Here is a 13,626-nt window from a genome sequence, read left to right on the forward strand (position 1 = left end):
ACACACCAGACACACTTTTTTGATAAGAGGCATAATTTATATTCAGTACATGAAAAATATAACGTAAAAATAAATGCATTTTAATGTCTCCAGTCTGTCTCTGTGTGTGTACAATATATAACGGACATTTAAAGTAAAAATATCACTATAATTTGTCAAATGTCTTCATATGAGTAGCGTCCTCAGCTGCCCTCCTCAGTAGCTCTGCAAAGAGAAGCAGAAATTAAAAGCAATACAAAACTGTAATTACAGTTCATTGTGATACCTTCCTGTTGCTGATAGTATCATTTAAATGGCAGCATATACGATTAATTAGGGGTCTCTGATTTTTCTGCAGTGGTGTAAGAAATGCTATGGTGTAATCTTTTATTGAAACTAAATATTGCAAATTAAACATACTCCATTATTATTAGAAAAAAGATTCCTTAATCAAAAAGTGATTTAAACAGAAGAATAGAAGCATTATCAGCTAAATGTGTAATGAGTGCTCATGAGGCAGCGTTGTGACCTTGTGTCAGTGCTGTATTATATTATTGCATTATCTCTACTATTGATTCATTACTTGTTGTGTGAGCAGCATTTTGATATGAGTCGAGGTTTTAATGTTTTGCATAGTCATACTGTAGCCACAGCTGCACAATCAGCAGGTAAATCAATGAGTCAGTCGGAGGAGACTAAATTCATAATTGTTAATGTATAAACTAATAAGCAGATTAACTGAGAATGAACGTAATTGTTAATTACAGCCTTCCTATAGGCTAAATCATAGCGCATCATATTCTGTGAGCTCACTGTGTCTCATATATGTGAAATCTTGACACAAATCAACATTTTCTATATCTAAAAAGTCTGTTTACCTCAATCATTTCGTAGATCCAGCCCAAGAATTCAGCCACTTTGGTGTAAACTCCAGGGTGGTTAGGCTCAGCACAGCCTGTCCCCCAGCTGACAACCCCCACCAGCCTCCACACATTTTCGTCCTGGCAAACCAGAGGACCCCCACTGTCCCCCTGGAGAGGTAGACACAAACACTGTTCAAAACAGACTCATGAAGCCTTCATTATGCCAGTGTTTCACTGTAAACTAATCAAGGAGGAGAGAATGAATCTTTATAACGCCTCTGCAATGTACTGTTAAAAACATGCATCCGACCTGACACGCATCCACTTTTCCTTCCGTGTATCCGGCACAAAGCATCCTTTGCGTGATCTCTCCATTGTACATGCAGGAACTGTTACACTTCTTTGTGCTTATTATGGGAACTGGCGCCTCTTTCAGGGTGTCAGGCGAGTGAACTGTGAGAGAAGACGCACATTAAAAGCCACTCCGTCAGTGCACTTGGCACACTCTATCACCACGTGTGAATTAGACTTGCAGCAGATGTAAATTTGTTTAAGAACTCAGCGGTAGCATCTCACCACCCTCAGGCTGTGTGTACCCCCATCCAGATATCCAGCACTGTGTGCCTCCTGGAAGGTCGTAGTCATACTGAGGCAAGCAGACAGGTCTAATTGTATCTGGTTAAAGAGAAAATAAGAATATGCCTCTTGATGTTGTAACTCAGACAGATTGGTGCACGATACCTTGGATTAAATCACATCATTTTTATAGTTATTAAGGCTTTTTCTTCCTGCTGTTTCGAGAAACAAACACACACTTTTTTTTTTCAAAGCTCCCTAAAGTTTACCTTGCACTCTGAATATAGGTAAGTTCACAAGGCATTGTTAATTAGGCCCCTCAAGTCTTCCCTTTACTCAAAAACATGTTTTCGTATTGTTACTTCACTTTGTTTGACCTTCACTGTGCAGAGTTTGGTACTCAAAGGCTGTTTTCACATTCATCTGCTGAAGTCAAAGTTTTGTTCAACTTCTATGGAGACTTCTATCTTCTTTATTTCCTTTTGAGTAAAGTTGTATATCAGCGATTCTTTGTTAAAGTAAACAGTTATCACCTATTGTTTTTTAAAGTAGCAGCAGGGTTCTCGCAGGTCCTTAGAAACTTTGAGGTAACGCTTTATATAACCATCATTGATAAATGGTAAATTTATAGTTCATGAAACTTGTAAAGGTATTAGAAAGCGATTAGTAGAAATAAAGGAGACTGAAATCAATATTTGGGACTGATATTCATTTGCAGCAAAAAATTAAAAAACAATCTTGGTTTTAAAATTTCAACAACAAAACGATGAATTCAATGTAGGCATAAGAATAAGACTGAAGTTCTGTTCTTTAGTACAATTTTAAGGTACTTTACTTGAGTATTTCCATTTTCTGCTGCAACTTGTGTCAAAAATGTACTTGTCTTGGACATTTACAAAGACTTGTGTGCTAAAGACCAGCAGGACATACACGGCCTGATTCAGAAAAGTTTACGTCAAGTCAGGTTTTTGCTTTGCGACATGTTTTGTGGTTTTAGAAGGGTGATAATTAAACAAATGAGGTGTTACATAGCTTTCAACTTTTTAGATTAGTCAAGTAGTCTCTGTCTTTATCGCTGACCTTGGACAAAAATTGTTTTGCTGGGCTGTGTTAGAGAAGGGACCAACACAACACAATTTAAGTGTTCACACATTTAATTTCTCTCTCTTTTTAATTGTTATCTGTGAGCTTTTGGAAAACCTGCTAGTTCTCATTAGGAAAATCCTCTGTGTTGTTACAGTAATTAACCTTGATGCGTGTCTCAAACTGTGCTGTGTTGTGTCCTTGAATTTGAGGGAACTGGGCCGAGAATCTGATGTTTAAGAAGGTGTGAGACCCCGGGAGGAGGGTGAAGGCTTGTTTGCTGAAATGTGTCAGCATAATGAAAAAAAAAAAAACCCACCGAGGCCATAGTATTGATTTTCCTTTTTCTAGAGATTTTCTTTGTGTGAGTGCCGCTATCTTGCGAGGAGGCTCTCAGACTGACCTGAGAAATTCAGCGGGGTTCGCAGTTTCATCAGGGCTATATCGCTGTCGTGGCTCCTGTGGTTGTAGTTCTTGTTGTAGATGATCTTCTCAACGGCATACCCTGTGTGCTGAGCCATTTTAGCCGAGCTGCGGGTGACGATGCCGGCGTAGACCACCCAGCTGGATACCTGAGGTAGCCTGTAGCTGACATTTTAGATAAGAAAAGAGAAAACAGATACTGATAAGAGGGGGCTGTCATGGATCCAATGCGGTGCAGCTGTTAATGACTGATAATTCTCCGTCGTGGCGTCCACTAAGGTCAGCAGTCTTACTTGTGCACACAGTGAGCAGCTGTGGCTACCCATTGACTGGTGATGATGGAGCCACCGCAGGTGTGACGGTTGCTGTAGTAGAGGCTGACCTGCCAGGGCCACCTGCCCAGCGTGGCCTCCACTCCCCCGATTATTCTAGGCAGCTTCGCCCGTGTCCCACACTCTACACAGAGATCCATTCATCAAAAAAAGGAGGTGGAGTGGTCAGACAGTGCTGCAGCCAGCGGCATCACTCACTGTCCGCCAGTGATGTGAAGCCTTTTCTTTAGTATAATTAAAAAACTACAGGGCTGGGCGTCGGGTGCAAAGTCAGACAAAAAGTTGAGTTTAATTTGCTCACCAAAACATTGCAAAGCGATAACCTTCCCTGTGATACAGCTCCCCCTGAAAAATGAAAATAAATTGAGTAACTAATGGTGCATAATTAATGTGTTGGTGGGCACTATTTTGTCTGCATCATTATGAGTCTGATATCTTCAGACAAATTGCCTTACCTGAGCTGCCACATATTTTCCAGATTGCTCCTGTGGTCTGAGGTAATTTGAATGAAGCCATCAGTGTAATTCGGCCCGATATCAGTCAGGTTCACTCCCTTATGCTTGGTCAGTCTGGTAAGAGAATAAATGCAAAGAAATGGACGGGAGTGAGTATTATGATAATTCAGACTCATACAGTGTGAAGCAGGAGTGCAGATGAGGTATTAGTGGATCATAAATAAGATGAGCCTTCAGCCTCGGCACGTAAGATTAAACTTTAAGTTAGTGAGTGGGCGCTCCAGACTCAGTTGGAGTTAAGTGGAGACACTGCAGGGAAAAAAACCTTTTTTTCATGCACAGGGCAATTTTAAGATTTTGGGCTATTTTGCATTCAAAGTAAAAAGAAAATGTGCAAATACACATTTAGATGTCTATTTAGGTTCAGATCTCTGTCCTGGACATTTAGTTGCAATGTGGTAAATGGTACTCAATAGTCATACTTGAGTGAAAGTAAAGATATAATGTTTAAATTTTACTTGATTTGAAAGGAAAGTCATCAACAGGAACATATATATATATATATATATATATATATATATATATATATATATATATATATATATATATATATATATATATATATATATATATATATATATATATATATATATATATATATATATAAAAACACCAAATTTGCATATTGAAGCGTTTAAGCAATCCTCAGAAACTTGTAATACATGAAAAAAAAGTTGATGTAAGGAGGTTTTATGGTGATATCTAGTAGTAATTCTCCTGTTTTATCCTATTTAACATTTTTGTCAAATGTAAGCCATTTTCCCAAAATGAGTTTTATCTCACTCTCCACTTCAGAAGCACTTACATACCCCAAAATGTATTCCTATCTATATTCTGAAGTTCTTACTGAGGGGTTTGCTCATATATCATTCATAGACTGATTTATACAACATTTTATGCCTGAAACATGGTGAAAATGATTTTTTTTATGGCAGTTTAGAGTATTTTGTGATATGTGAAGGAAGGAAAAGAGATACCCAAAATTCCCCCGTTAAAAACTATTACCTCTAATATGCCAACAAAGAATTTTCAACCTGTTTTCATCCAACATTCAGTTTCTGCTCTGAGAATTTATGCAGATGAGTGCACATTTAACTAGATAATGCATGATTTGCATATTTAAACATCAATCTTCAGAAAACTTAATGTAGGTAATCAACTGAGGAGTTGTCATGGCGATATCTGTTAGCTGTGAGATCCAGTACCTCAGATAACCCAGTTGTCTGCAGACCAGTGTTCCCAGTGAGGAGTTCCACCTCTCATAGCACACGGGCAGCCAGGTGGGCAGCTTCCCCAGCTGGATCTCCAGGAGGGAGTTCTCTGGGCTGATTCTGTAAAACACTGAACCTGATTGATTGAAAACCCCTCCAGAGACAAGCTCTCAGTCAGCAGTAATGAACAACCTCTTCTCTGAGTGGGGGATGATTACCAAAAAAAAACACAAGCATCTATGCAAATGTAGTCAATACAAACAGATCATTATGTGTAATGCTTTCATGTATGTCAATGGGCAGCTCTCAAGAGTGAACAGAAAGGCAACATGAAGCAGCTGTTGAATGATAATTCTGCTGCTGCTCAAGTCAAAATCACTTCAGAGCTGAACCTCGACCCAGAGTGACGAATCCCATAACAACGTGATGTCTGCACTGTTTGTGAATTCAGAGAGCAGTGAAACAAACAGCAGAGATGGGAAAATCACAGACCTTTCCTCGGGTCAGAGGTTGAAATATCCTCCGTCACATTGCAGAAAGGCGTCTCCTTTGTGTCCCCAAGTCCCACAGGGCTCTGAGAGTAGGATGGCCTCAGCAGAAGTTTGACTGTGTGTAGATAAAGATATATAGTAGTAAATTAGTCTTTAAAGTAGCTAGTGAGACAGGCTGAACAAATGTTTTCATCTTTACTAAAGACATCGTCTGAATTAGAAGCCAGGGACGAACTCTACCTTGTAGAGCAGTGAAATTGAAATGTACATATTCATATCTAGGAGTGCTGCTGATTAGGAGGAAAGAAGCTCACTAAAAAGCTTTTTTTTTTTTTTTGCTTGTTCCAAACTCTTAACGGGCCACTCAAAAACATTAGTAATTAAACATCCATTAAGTTGGGGGACAAAACAATACACAAAATACAAATTGAAGCAGCAGAGGATGTCATATCCTGACTTATATACTATTATTGGTCAATCTCCAAAAAACACTGGATCCAACACTTCTTACATTTTCCTTTAAGGTAAAAACAAAATGCAGGAATCCTACATATATTTTGCTGAGCCATTATCAATGCAAAGGTACCAAACTAACATTAAGAACCACCTTCACATATATGGTAGACAAAGATCTGAAGTACTTCTCCTCCCGTTAAAGATTTTACTGTAGTAAGAATGTGAATAATGCATCATTTAAAGTGGGGAGGCCTTTATCAGCTTATTACAGGTATCTAATTATAAACATGCTGTATTTGTCCGCCGATAAGTGACAAGATACAGTAGTAGTGCTGAAGTACAGAAATGCCAAAGATATGTTTAAGATTGTTCAGAAACAGTAAAACTGTTACTTAGCTGGACAGTTGCTGTTTTTTTGCTTTTAGTCTTTTAAGAAATGAGTGAAAATGATGAAAATGTAACCATCTTTGATCTTCTTAACCTGGAGAATTAGCTTTTATTTTCCTGTCTTAGATTAAGATTTATAAAATATCTTTGGGCTTGTTGGTTGGACAAAAAACCCAACAATTTGAAGATTTTCATATGTTTTAAAGACCAAAGTCAAAGTCAACAAGCCCCAAATCACAATTATATATCCTCAGCAGGCTGTGCAATCTGTGAACTACATCCTTTGTCCCTAGCCTCGATTTTGATGAAGGAGAAACTCCAAACTAGAATTCATTACATATTAATTAATAATGACATCACTAATTGTTAGTTGCAGACCTAAATAAGAAGAAAAGAGAAAATATCCAGCATGGCTCAGCCTCCGTTGTGTAGGGTAACAGTGACCTGAAAATATCCAGGAGTGATTCTTTCTCAACACAGTGACTCACCTAGAAACCAGACACCTACAGCTAAACCTCCCAGGAGTCCAACTGCACACACAGCTGCCAGCAGCCTCACCAGTCTGTGAGCTAAAACAACAATTATGACTGGAGTTAATGCCTTCTGATCCCAGATATGAGCTGAAGAGAATTATTAAATGTCAGCCGTTACATATATAGTACATTGACACACGGCGCTGAGACAGAGGCAGAAATTAATGAGCAATGTTCTTTACATGCACACCACTAAGGAGGTGATAATCAAGTGTAGACGGTGACATTTTAATAAGAAAGAACTGCTTTGCTTCTTATCACTGCAGCATGGACAATTCAGTGCATGGTCTCTTTTACATTAAGAGCAGTGTGTTTTAACAGCTTGTTTTTGGCACTCATGAAGCAAGATTGATTGATGCCCATCAGGTGGTGCACGGCTGGAGCTTACCGTGGGCAGTAGAATGAATCCCTTTTAACCAGCCCTGCACTCCCTTCGTCTCCGCGCCTCCTGCTGTTTTCTCTGAATGGAAAGGATGGCTGACGGCCACTGGGTTCTCAATCACTGATGATGTGTCTCCATCAAGACTCTATAAGCACATCAGACCTCGTTCACTGGTTTATTTTTGATCAAGTGTTGGCAAGTTTGCAAATCTGTATCCTTATTAACTGTGCACCTGTCAGGTTTAATTAGTAATCCTGGATAATAACCAGCATTAATCAGTCCAGATGTACTGAGTCGGCGCTGTAGCAGGCTGCACAGATATCAGACATTTAGATACATTGCTTTGGAAGACCTTTTCAACCTGATTTTTTATTTTTTCCTTAGTCAAGCATTGCAGGTAAACATAAAGTATGTGTATATGTATACATGTGGTCCTTTGCAAAAGTAGGTTTTATGTAAGAAAATGGTCAAATTAAATGTGCCAAACATGAACATTCAGTATCTACTCAATCGAAAGTCTGGAGCTTCACAGTTAAACGGCATTGCAGCATTCTCTTAAACAATGGATTAGATGTGGACTTATTTTAAAACAAACAAAAAAAAACAACTGATAAAAAATAGCTCCATACAGCTGGTCCTGTTTAATCTGCGTCTCCTGAAGCCCAGAGATCCTTAATTGATTCAAATTGTTTTTAGTTACACCCTTGACGGACAGTTTACCTCGTGCACACCAACTCTTTTAGCTTAGCAGCTCCAGTGAAGATTTCAGTATAAGAAAGAAGTAAACAACATTGTTTCATATTTATTCAGGATCTTTTGACATTTTGATTTTGGGGTGAATTGTTCCTTTAACACTTTTTATCACCTTCACCACCAAAATTAATTCTAACCAAATTTAAGACTGAATTTTGGACGCATCTCTTTCTTATGCAGTCATTGCAGGTAAATATAAAGGTATGTGCATATGTGGGCCGATGCAGGGGCAGGTTTTATGTAGCGTTATTTAGGTTAATCAAAATGTTTTCTAGAGGCAAGTGCAAGTACAAAGTGAAAAGACAATATTAGGTTCAGTGGTCGCTTAAAGATTTAAAAGTATGATCAGAACTGTGGACATTCATGCAGAAGAGCTTGACTCATGTTGACAAAAATAAATCAAAACATTGACTCATTTAAATAGATAAAACATTTTTTTTTTAGCAATAAAACACTTGCAAATTTAAATGAAGAATAACTTACTTGCTTTAACTTTATGATGTCAAATTGAATAAAGTCAGACACACTGTGTAGGTGTGTACGGGTGTGTGTCATATCTCCTCAGTGTGAAGTCTTGGCATGTCTGTTTCTTTTTTTTTTTTTTTTTTTTTGCATCTTCTACAGCACGTTTAATTAAATTAAGATGTGTTGAAACACTTCTCCTGCTCCAGGTCCTGACGTTAGAAAAGTTTAATCACTCTGGATCACGTGTGTGTGTGTGTGTGTGTTTGTTGGTCTCACCCTCCAAGTAGCATCTGTTTCTATAAGCAACATATTGAGTGTATTACAGTAATTATAATAAAGCTCTCCATAGATGTGAGACGCAGACTTAGCATTATAGAATTGCAAAGGAAAAAATCCATCTAAATAAATGCCATGCCATCTGCTCTCTCCTACTACTGTAGCCAAACACGTAATATTGGATTTTGAATTAGCATGACTTAACTTAAAGAAAACAATCCATACAGCTGTACAGGACAGGTCACACGATGCACATTGATGATAAAACAGAATAAACCCAAAGTAACAGTGGCAGAAAACAAGTGTGATACAAGTATAAATTGAACGGTACACGTGTTAGCAGCAGCTGTTTCAGTTAATAGCGAGGGTGCTAGTGAAGGTGACAGTATGAGAGAGGCGTTGGCAGACAGATGGAGCAAGGTGAATATTCTAGTCTCCCTTTTCCTACCATGTTTCCCCTGCGTACGGTCCCAAGGAACAGGCAGCAGTGTCGGAGCTCATCTGTGGGCCTGTGCTGGAGCTGGAGAGGTCTGTCCCGCTCGCTGTTGATGCACCATTTGCCATTTAACAGAATGCAACTCTGGACTTTCCCTTCACAAAGAGACAATGAGGTCAGCAGTGGTGCAGAGAATGAGGCTGTTGTTTGTCCAGGGGGGTCATGAGGCCTGTGGAAGCAAGCTGAACTGGGTCTTTGTCGGAGGAGGGGGGGAGCATCTCCAGAGATACCTCCTCTCTGAGTATTGATAGGACACCGGGGCTACCTGTGCCAAAAGATTGTCCATTTTCACCCCCAAGACATGTTATTAGCTGACAGTTTGTAGCTTCTGAGAAAAGGTCATTATTGCGGATTGTTGAAAAGTCTCATATCACGTCGATCCCCCGTCATTTGGAATCCAAAGCTATCATCCCTCAACACTCAAGAACGAAATGAAGTCTGCTCTGTCCGACCGCTGACAGATGAGACTTTCTCCTCTCTCCCAGCTCACTGTCAGTCTGTTTTTGTCAATATCGTGCGTCTGTGTTTCAAATATCCTCTTTGTTGTAGAAAAAGGTGTCTCGAGGTGCATCAAAAAGGAGTCATTAACTCTAAAAATAGTCAGAATAATTATGAAATGAGATGAGGAAGGAACATTCTTTGAAAACTGTGAGAAAAACTGCCTGAGGCAGATCAAAGTCTGTCTGCACGTCAGTTCTCAGAAGACACTTTGAATCTCTTTTATTGAATAGAAATGACTAATTAGATCCTCGTAGGTAAAAGAGCATTTGTATCTCTCATATTAGTGCCGTGGGATTAACCGGCGTCCAGGTGAAGGGAACAACTGCCAGGAAGGAAAAATTCCTCCTCGTCCAACTGTCGGGGGCCGAATCCAAGAAATGGCTCAGATCTATTTGGCTCATCTAACAGGTGTCATATGGAATTATTTGGAAAATCAAACACGGAGTAATGAGCGTGGCGGCACTGGCCTAAATTGCATGCGATGGAGCAATAGCTGGAATTCATATTGCCGGGGTGGTGAGGTTAATAGTGTTTGACAATATTAGCATTGAGCTGAATTGTTCTCCCGCAGAAGCAAACAGAGGAGCAAGGAGAACATAGCTGCTGGTTTGGTAATTTTCTCAGGGATTTCATGTCTCCCTCTTCTGGTGAAATGTGTTTCCTCAGACAGCCGAGTAAACAGTTGATTTACAGAGCTGCTATTCACTACAATGACACCATATTCACTCTGGGAAGTGTGTTGTTGAACTTATCCTTCGTGTATCCTTGTTAAGTAGCAAAATTTGTCTTTATTAAGTCAGTTTAACAACAATCATTGTTGGAATTCTTCAGAACTGTGCTTCATAATTTTAAAATTGCAATTATCTGGTCCTCATTTGAGGTGGTGCACATGAATAATGTAGGTGTTTTGGAGTCAGTTATCAGTTTATTGGGTATATTAAAGAAAGTCAGGTTAATACAGCAGCCCTGCAGAGGATCCGACCTTCATGAAGGTTATTTCTTTCAGGCTGTGTGGTCTGACGTGCTGCTATTAAATTCAGTGTGCTGTTATATTCAGTGCTGAAACAATTTGACTGAGTTGTCTGATTAATCTGCAGATAGAAAAACAACTGCCAACAATTTAGATTTTAACATTTATCAATCAAACCTCCATCACATTTTCTTTGTTTCCAGCTCCTCGGATAAGAGGATTCCACGTTGTTATCTGTCTTGTATCGCTGTCACTTTAATCTCCTAATTAAATCACACAGTTTGGGACAGAATGAGCAATTCGAGCAAGTCATCTGGGGTGCTGTGAAATTCTGAAAGGAGATTTTTTCTGACATTTCATAAACAAATTTAGCAAAAAAAACAAACAAAACATAAACTGATGATGAAAATATTCAGTAGTCACAGCTTTAGTTATATTTAGATGTTTCTGATCATTTGGATATGAATGGGAGTGACAAAATAATACAAATTCACCTCTTTTAGTATAACAAGTACATTTCAACACCACAAACTATAATGTCCAAAATGATTATTAAGTTGAATCCACTCCTCTTTTAAAAACAAGTAAACAAAAAACATGAAGAGGTAATATTCTGCTTTTTGGGTTTTTGCCTTTCCCTCATTGAGTTATGTAGCATTTTATTAAATATATACGGCTGTACCACAGCCATAGTTACCAGCTGTAGCAGCGTAATTTTTGATCACACTACCTTACTTGGCATGACCTGCACAACTCTGCCTCTGATGGGCTGCAATGCGCCTGCTGTCTTAATTGTGAAACAAACACATGTGCAGGGGAAGAGTTACATGATTGAACCGTTGAAGTGATTGAAATGTTCACTGATGAGGTTTTAAAGTTTATTCACATTACGTTTAGTCTCCTTCTTACTCACTCTCAGACGTCTCATCCGGTCTTTTCCTGGACATGACCGTTACCTTGAAATAACTTGTGGATTTCTCCGGGTTGGAACAATGTTGGAAAAAATTGGGAAAACGTTAAGTACATGACTTAAACATACACAAAAGGTAATTTAATACATATCATGTCTTTAAAATACATTCATATGAACATATTCAGAGTTCTGCATTTGGATTGTGCCTCCACTCTGTCCTGCATCTGCAAGCAAGCCAACCTTTAATAGTGATCTCTGCCGAGAGGTCACGGCCGACAGCATCAAATGGTACAACTCTCCTGACAGCACACATATCAATAAATCAGCTTTAAATGCCCTGGTGGACTGGACTGTAGAGGCAAACACTTTCCAAACCTTAGAAAGAAGCTTCCCTCTCCTCTTCAGTTCGATACTGTGGGATTTCCGTGCAGGGACCGAGAGACCAAATCTGATGTTCAAGGATTGGACACCGAGAGAGGCACAAATACTAATGGCTGCGATAAGAGCAGAGCTGATCAAATCTCACTACACCAAACATGGAGAGTGCTTCCCCCTCAGAGTGGAGAGAGATAGATCTAGCTCCAAACTGGGCTGCAGCCAGCCTCTTCACAGTGGAGCCTTGAACTGCGGGACATGAATAAATTAATGAGTGAGTCCACACCGGGGCGTCTGTGACACCCCGCGTCACTGTTATTGTGGTGGTCACATCCGAGGGATTTACTCATGAAATGTAAATTTTGTGATCAAGCGATAAACATAAGCCAAAGTCTAGTCAGACACTCATTAAGATACAGCACATTTACTTTAGTTAACTGGCCTGTATAGTTTTGCGGCTGCTTTGTTTAAAATGTATGACAACCGACACTAATGCAATCGTATACAACACTTGTTGAAGTTATAGTGAACACATTATAAGTAACATGTCCATACTGAAAGTTCTTAAAATGACTTCCCACAAGTTTATTTGAGTTGACGGTGCATTTCATTTAACCGCCTGTCACCATAGCTTTCAGGGAAACGCCAAATGAGATGTCAGAGAGTGAGGAAGGAAGAGGGGCGAACGTGACTCAACATAAAATGAAACTTTAATTCATTTCCTCATCTGTGAACCCAGTTTCTACTAGAGTCCCATCACATGGATTTTCCCAAGCAGGGATTGACTGTTCGATGCTACTTTCCCAACTGCATCTTTTGTTTTCATTGTGCAGATTAAAGACTCTGTGTGGTGAAAAAAACAAAACAACTCTGTGTTTAACTTTTTAAGGAAATTAACTTCTCAGAGAGTTAAATCAAAAGATCCACAACACTAATATTTTGTCCATTAGATATGAAATATGTTGAAATAGTTAGCTAATAGGAGCTAATGGATAAACTGTTGAAATATGACAAATTAGTGTGTTGGTAGGTAAATAGATTTACCTTAGGATGGAGCCGTGCTAGTTGTTTTCAGCCTGTTTGCCAGGCCCAACAAACTTCTGGCTCCAGATTTATATTCAACACACAGATTAACTTAACATTTTTCCTGAAATGTCAAATTATTGCTTAAATGATGTTAAATATATCAGAGTATTCTTTTCATTCATGACTGAGTGATCCTGAAATGGTCTGTCTTCAGGCTTGGCTGGTTTGGTCAAGCTTGCAATCACATTACTGCTACCAGGATTTTAAACCATTTTCCATATTTGTGCAAATCTCTTCAAAGTTCCCTGCTCCATTGTTAACAAGTTATCAAGTACTCTCGATCGCAGCATGTGGTGTTCAGGTGTTAAACTGACTCATGTTGGTGGGAAGTGTTTCCAATGTGGGCCTGTCATAGCTGCACGCTTATTGGATATTGAGACAATAGATATGAAAAGATCAGATACTTGTTTGCTTTTTTATGGCAACTACAGAAGTACCACTCACGTACCTTTGATTAACTTATCATTACATAATCAACAGTAGTTTTGAATTGAATTCATTAATGTTTCCTGATGATTGGTTGCACCAGTAATAATTCTAAACAGAGCAGTAAATAGGCC

At 39.0% G+C, this 13,626-nt stretch overlaps 1 protein-coding gene and 1 long non-coding RNA gene across 2 annotated transcripts in view; one reads left to right on the forward strand and one right to left on the reverse strand.

Annotated features, from left to right (window-relative positions):
- The window catches only part of LOC119013619, a 46,668-nt gene that overhangs the window by 479 nt on the left and 32,563 nt on the right, over nucleotides 1-13,626 (forward strand). Inside the window, exon 2 of the long non-coding RNA XR_005072791.1 lies at nucleotides 874-1,018. This is a non-coding gene — a long non-coding RNA (uncharacterized LOC119013619). The remainder of the gene's footprint in view (nucleotides 1-873; nucleotides 1,019-13,626) is intronic.
- tmprss5 (transmembrane serine protease 5) lies at nucleotides 25-11,653 on the reverse strand. The gene is made up of 14 exons (XM_037088262.1): nucleotides 11,606-11,653; nucleotides 9,174-9,316; nucleotides 7,238-7,376; nucleotides 6,805-6,885; nucleotides 5,475-5,588; nucleotides 4,977-5,112; nucleotides 3,712-3,825; nucleotides 3,558-3,601; nucleotides 3,218-3,380; nucleotides 2,905-3,089; nucleotides 1,419-1,517; nucleotides 1,153-1,295; nucleotides 858-1,010; nucleotides 25-204 (listed from the first exon to the last, which is right to left on the reverse strand). The coding sequence occupies exons 1-14, from the start codon at nucleotides 11,637-11,639 to the stop codon at nucleotides 196-198; spliced, it is 1,557 nt and encodes a 518-aa protein (XP_036944157.1). The 5' UTR covers nucleotides 11,640-11,653; the 3' UTR covers nucleotides 25-195.

Source organism: Acanthopagrus latus, chromosome 2 (genome assembly GCF_904848185.1).
Source record: "Acanthopagrus latus isolate v.2019 chromosome 2, fAcaLat1.1, whole genome shotgun sequence".
In the NCBI taxonomy this organism is placed as follows: Eukaryota; Metazoa; Chordata; class Actinopteri; order Spariformes; family Sparidae; genus Acanthopagrus; species Acanthopagrus latus.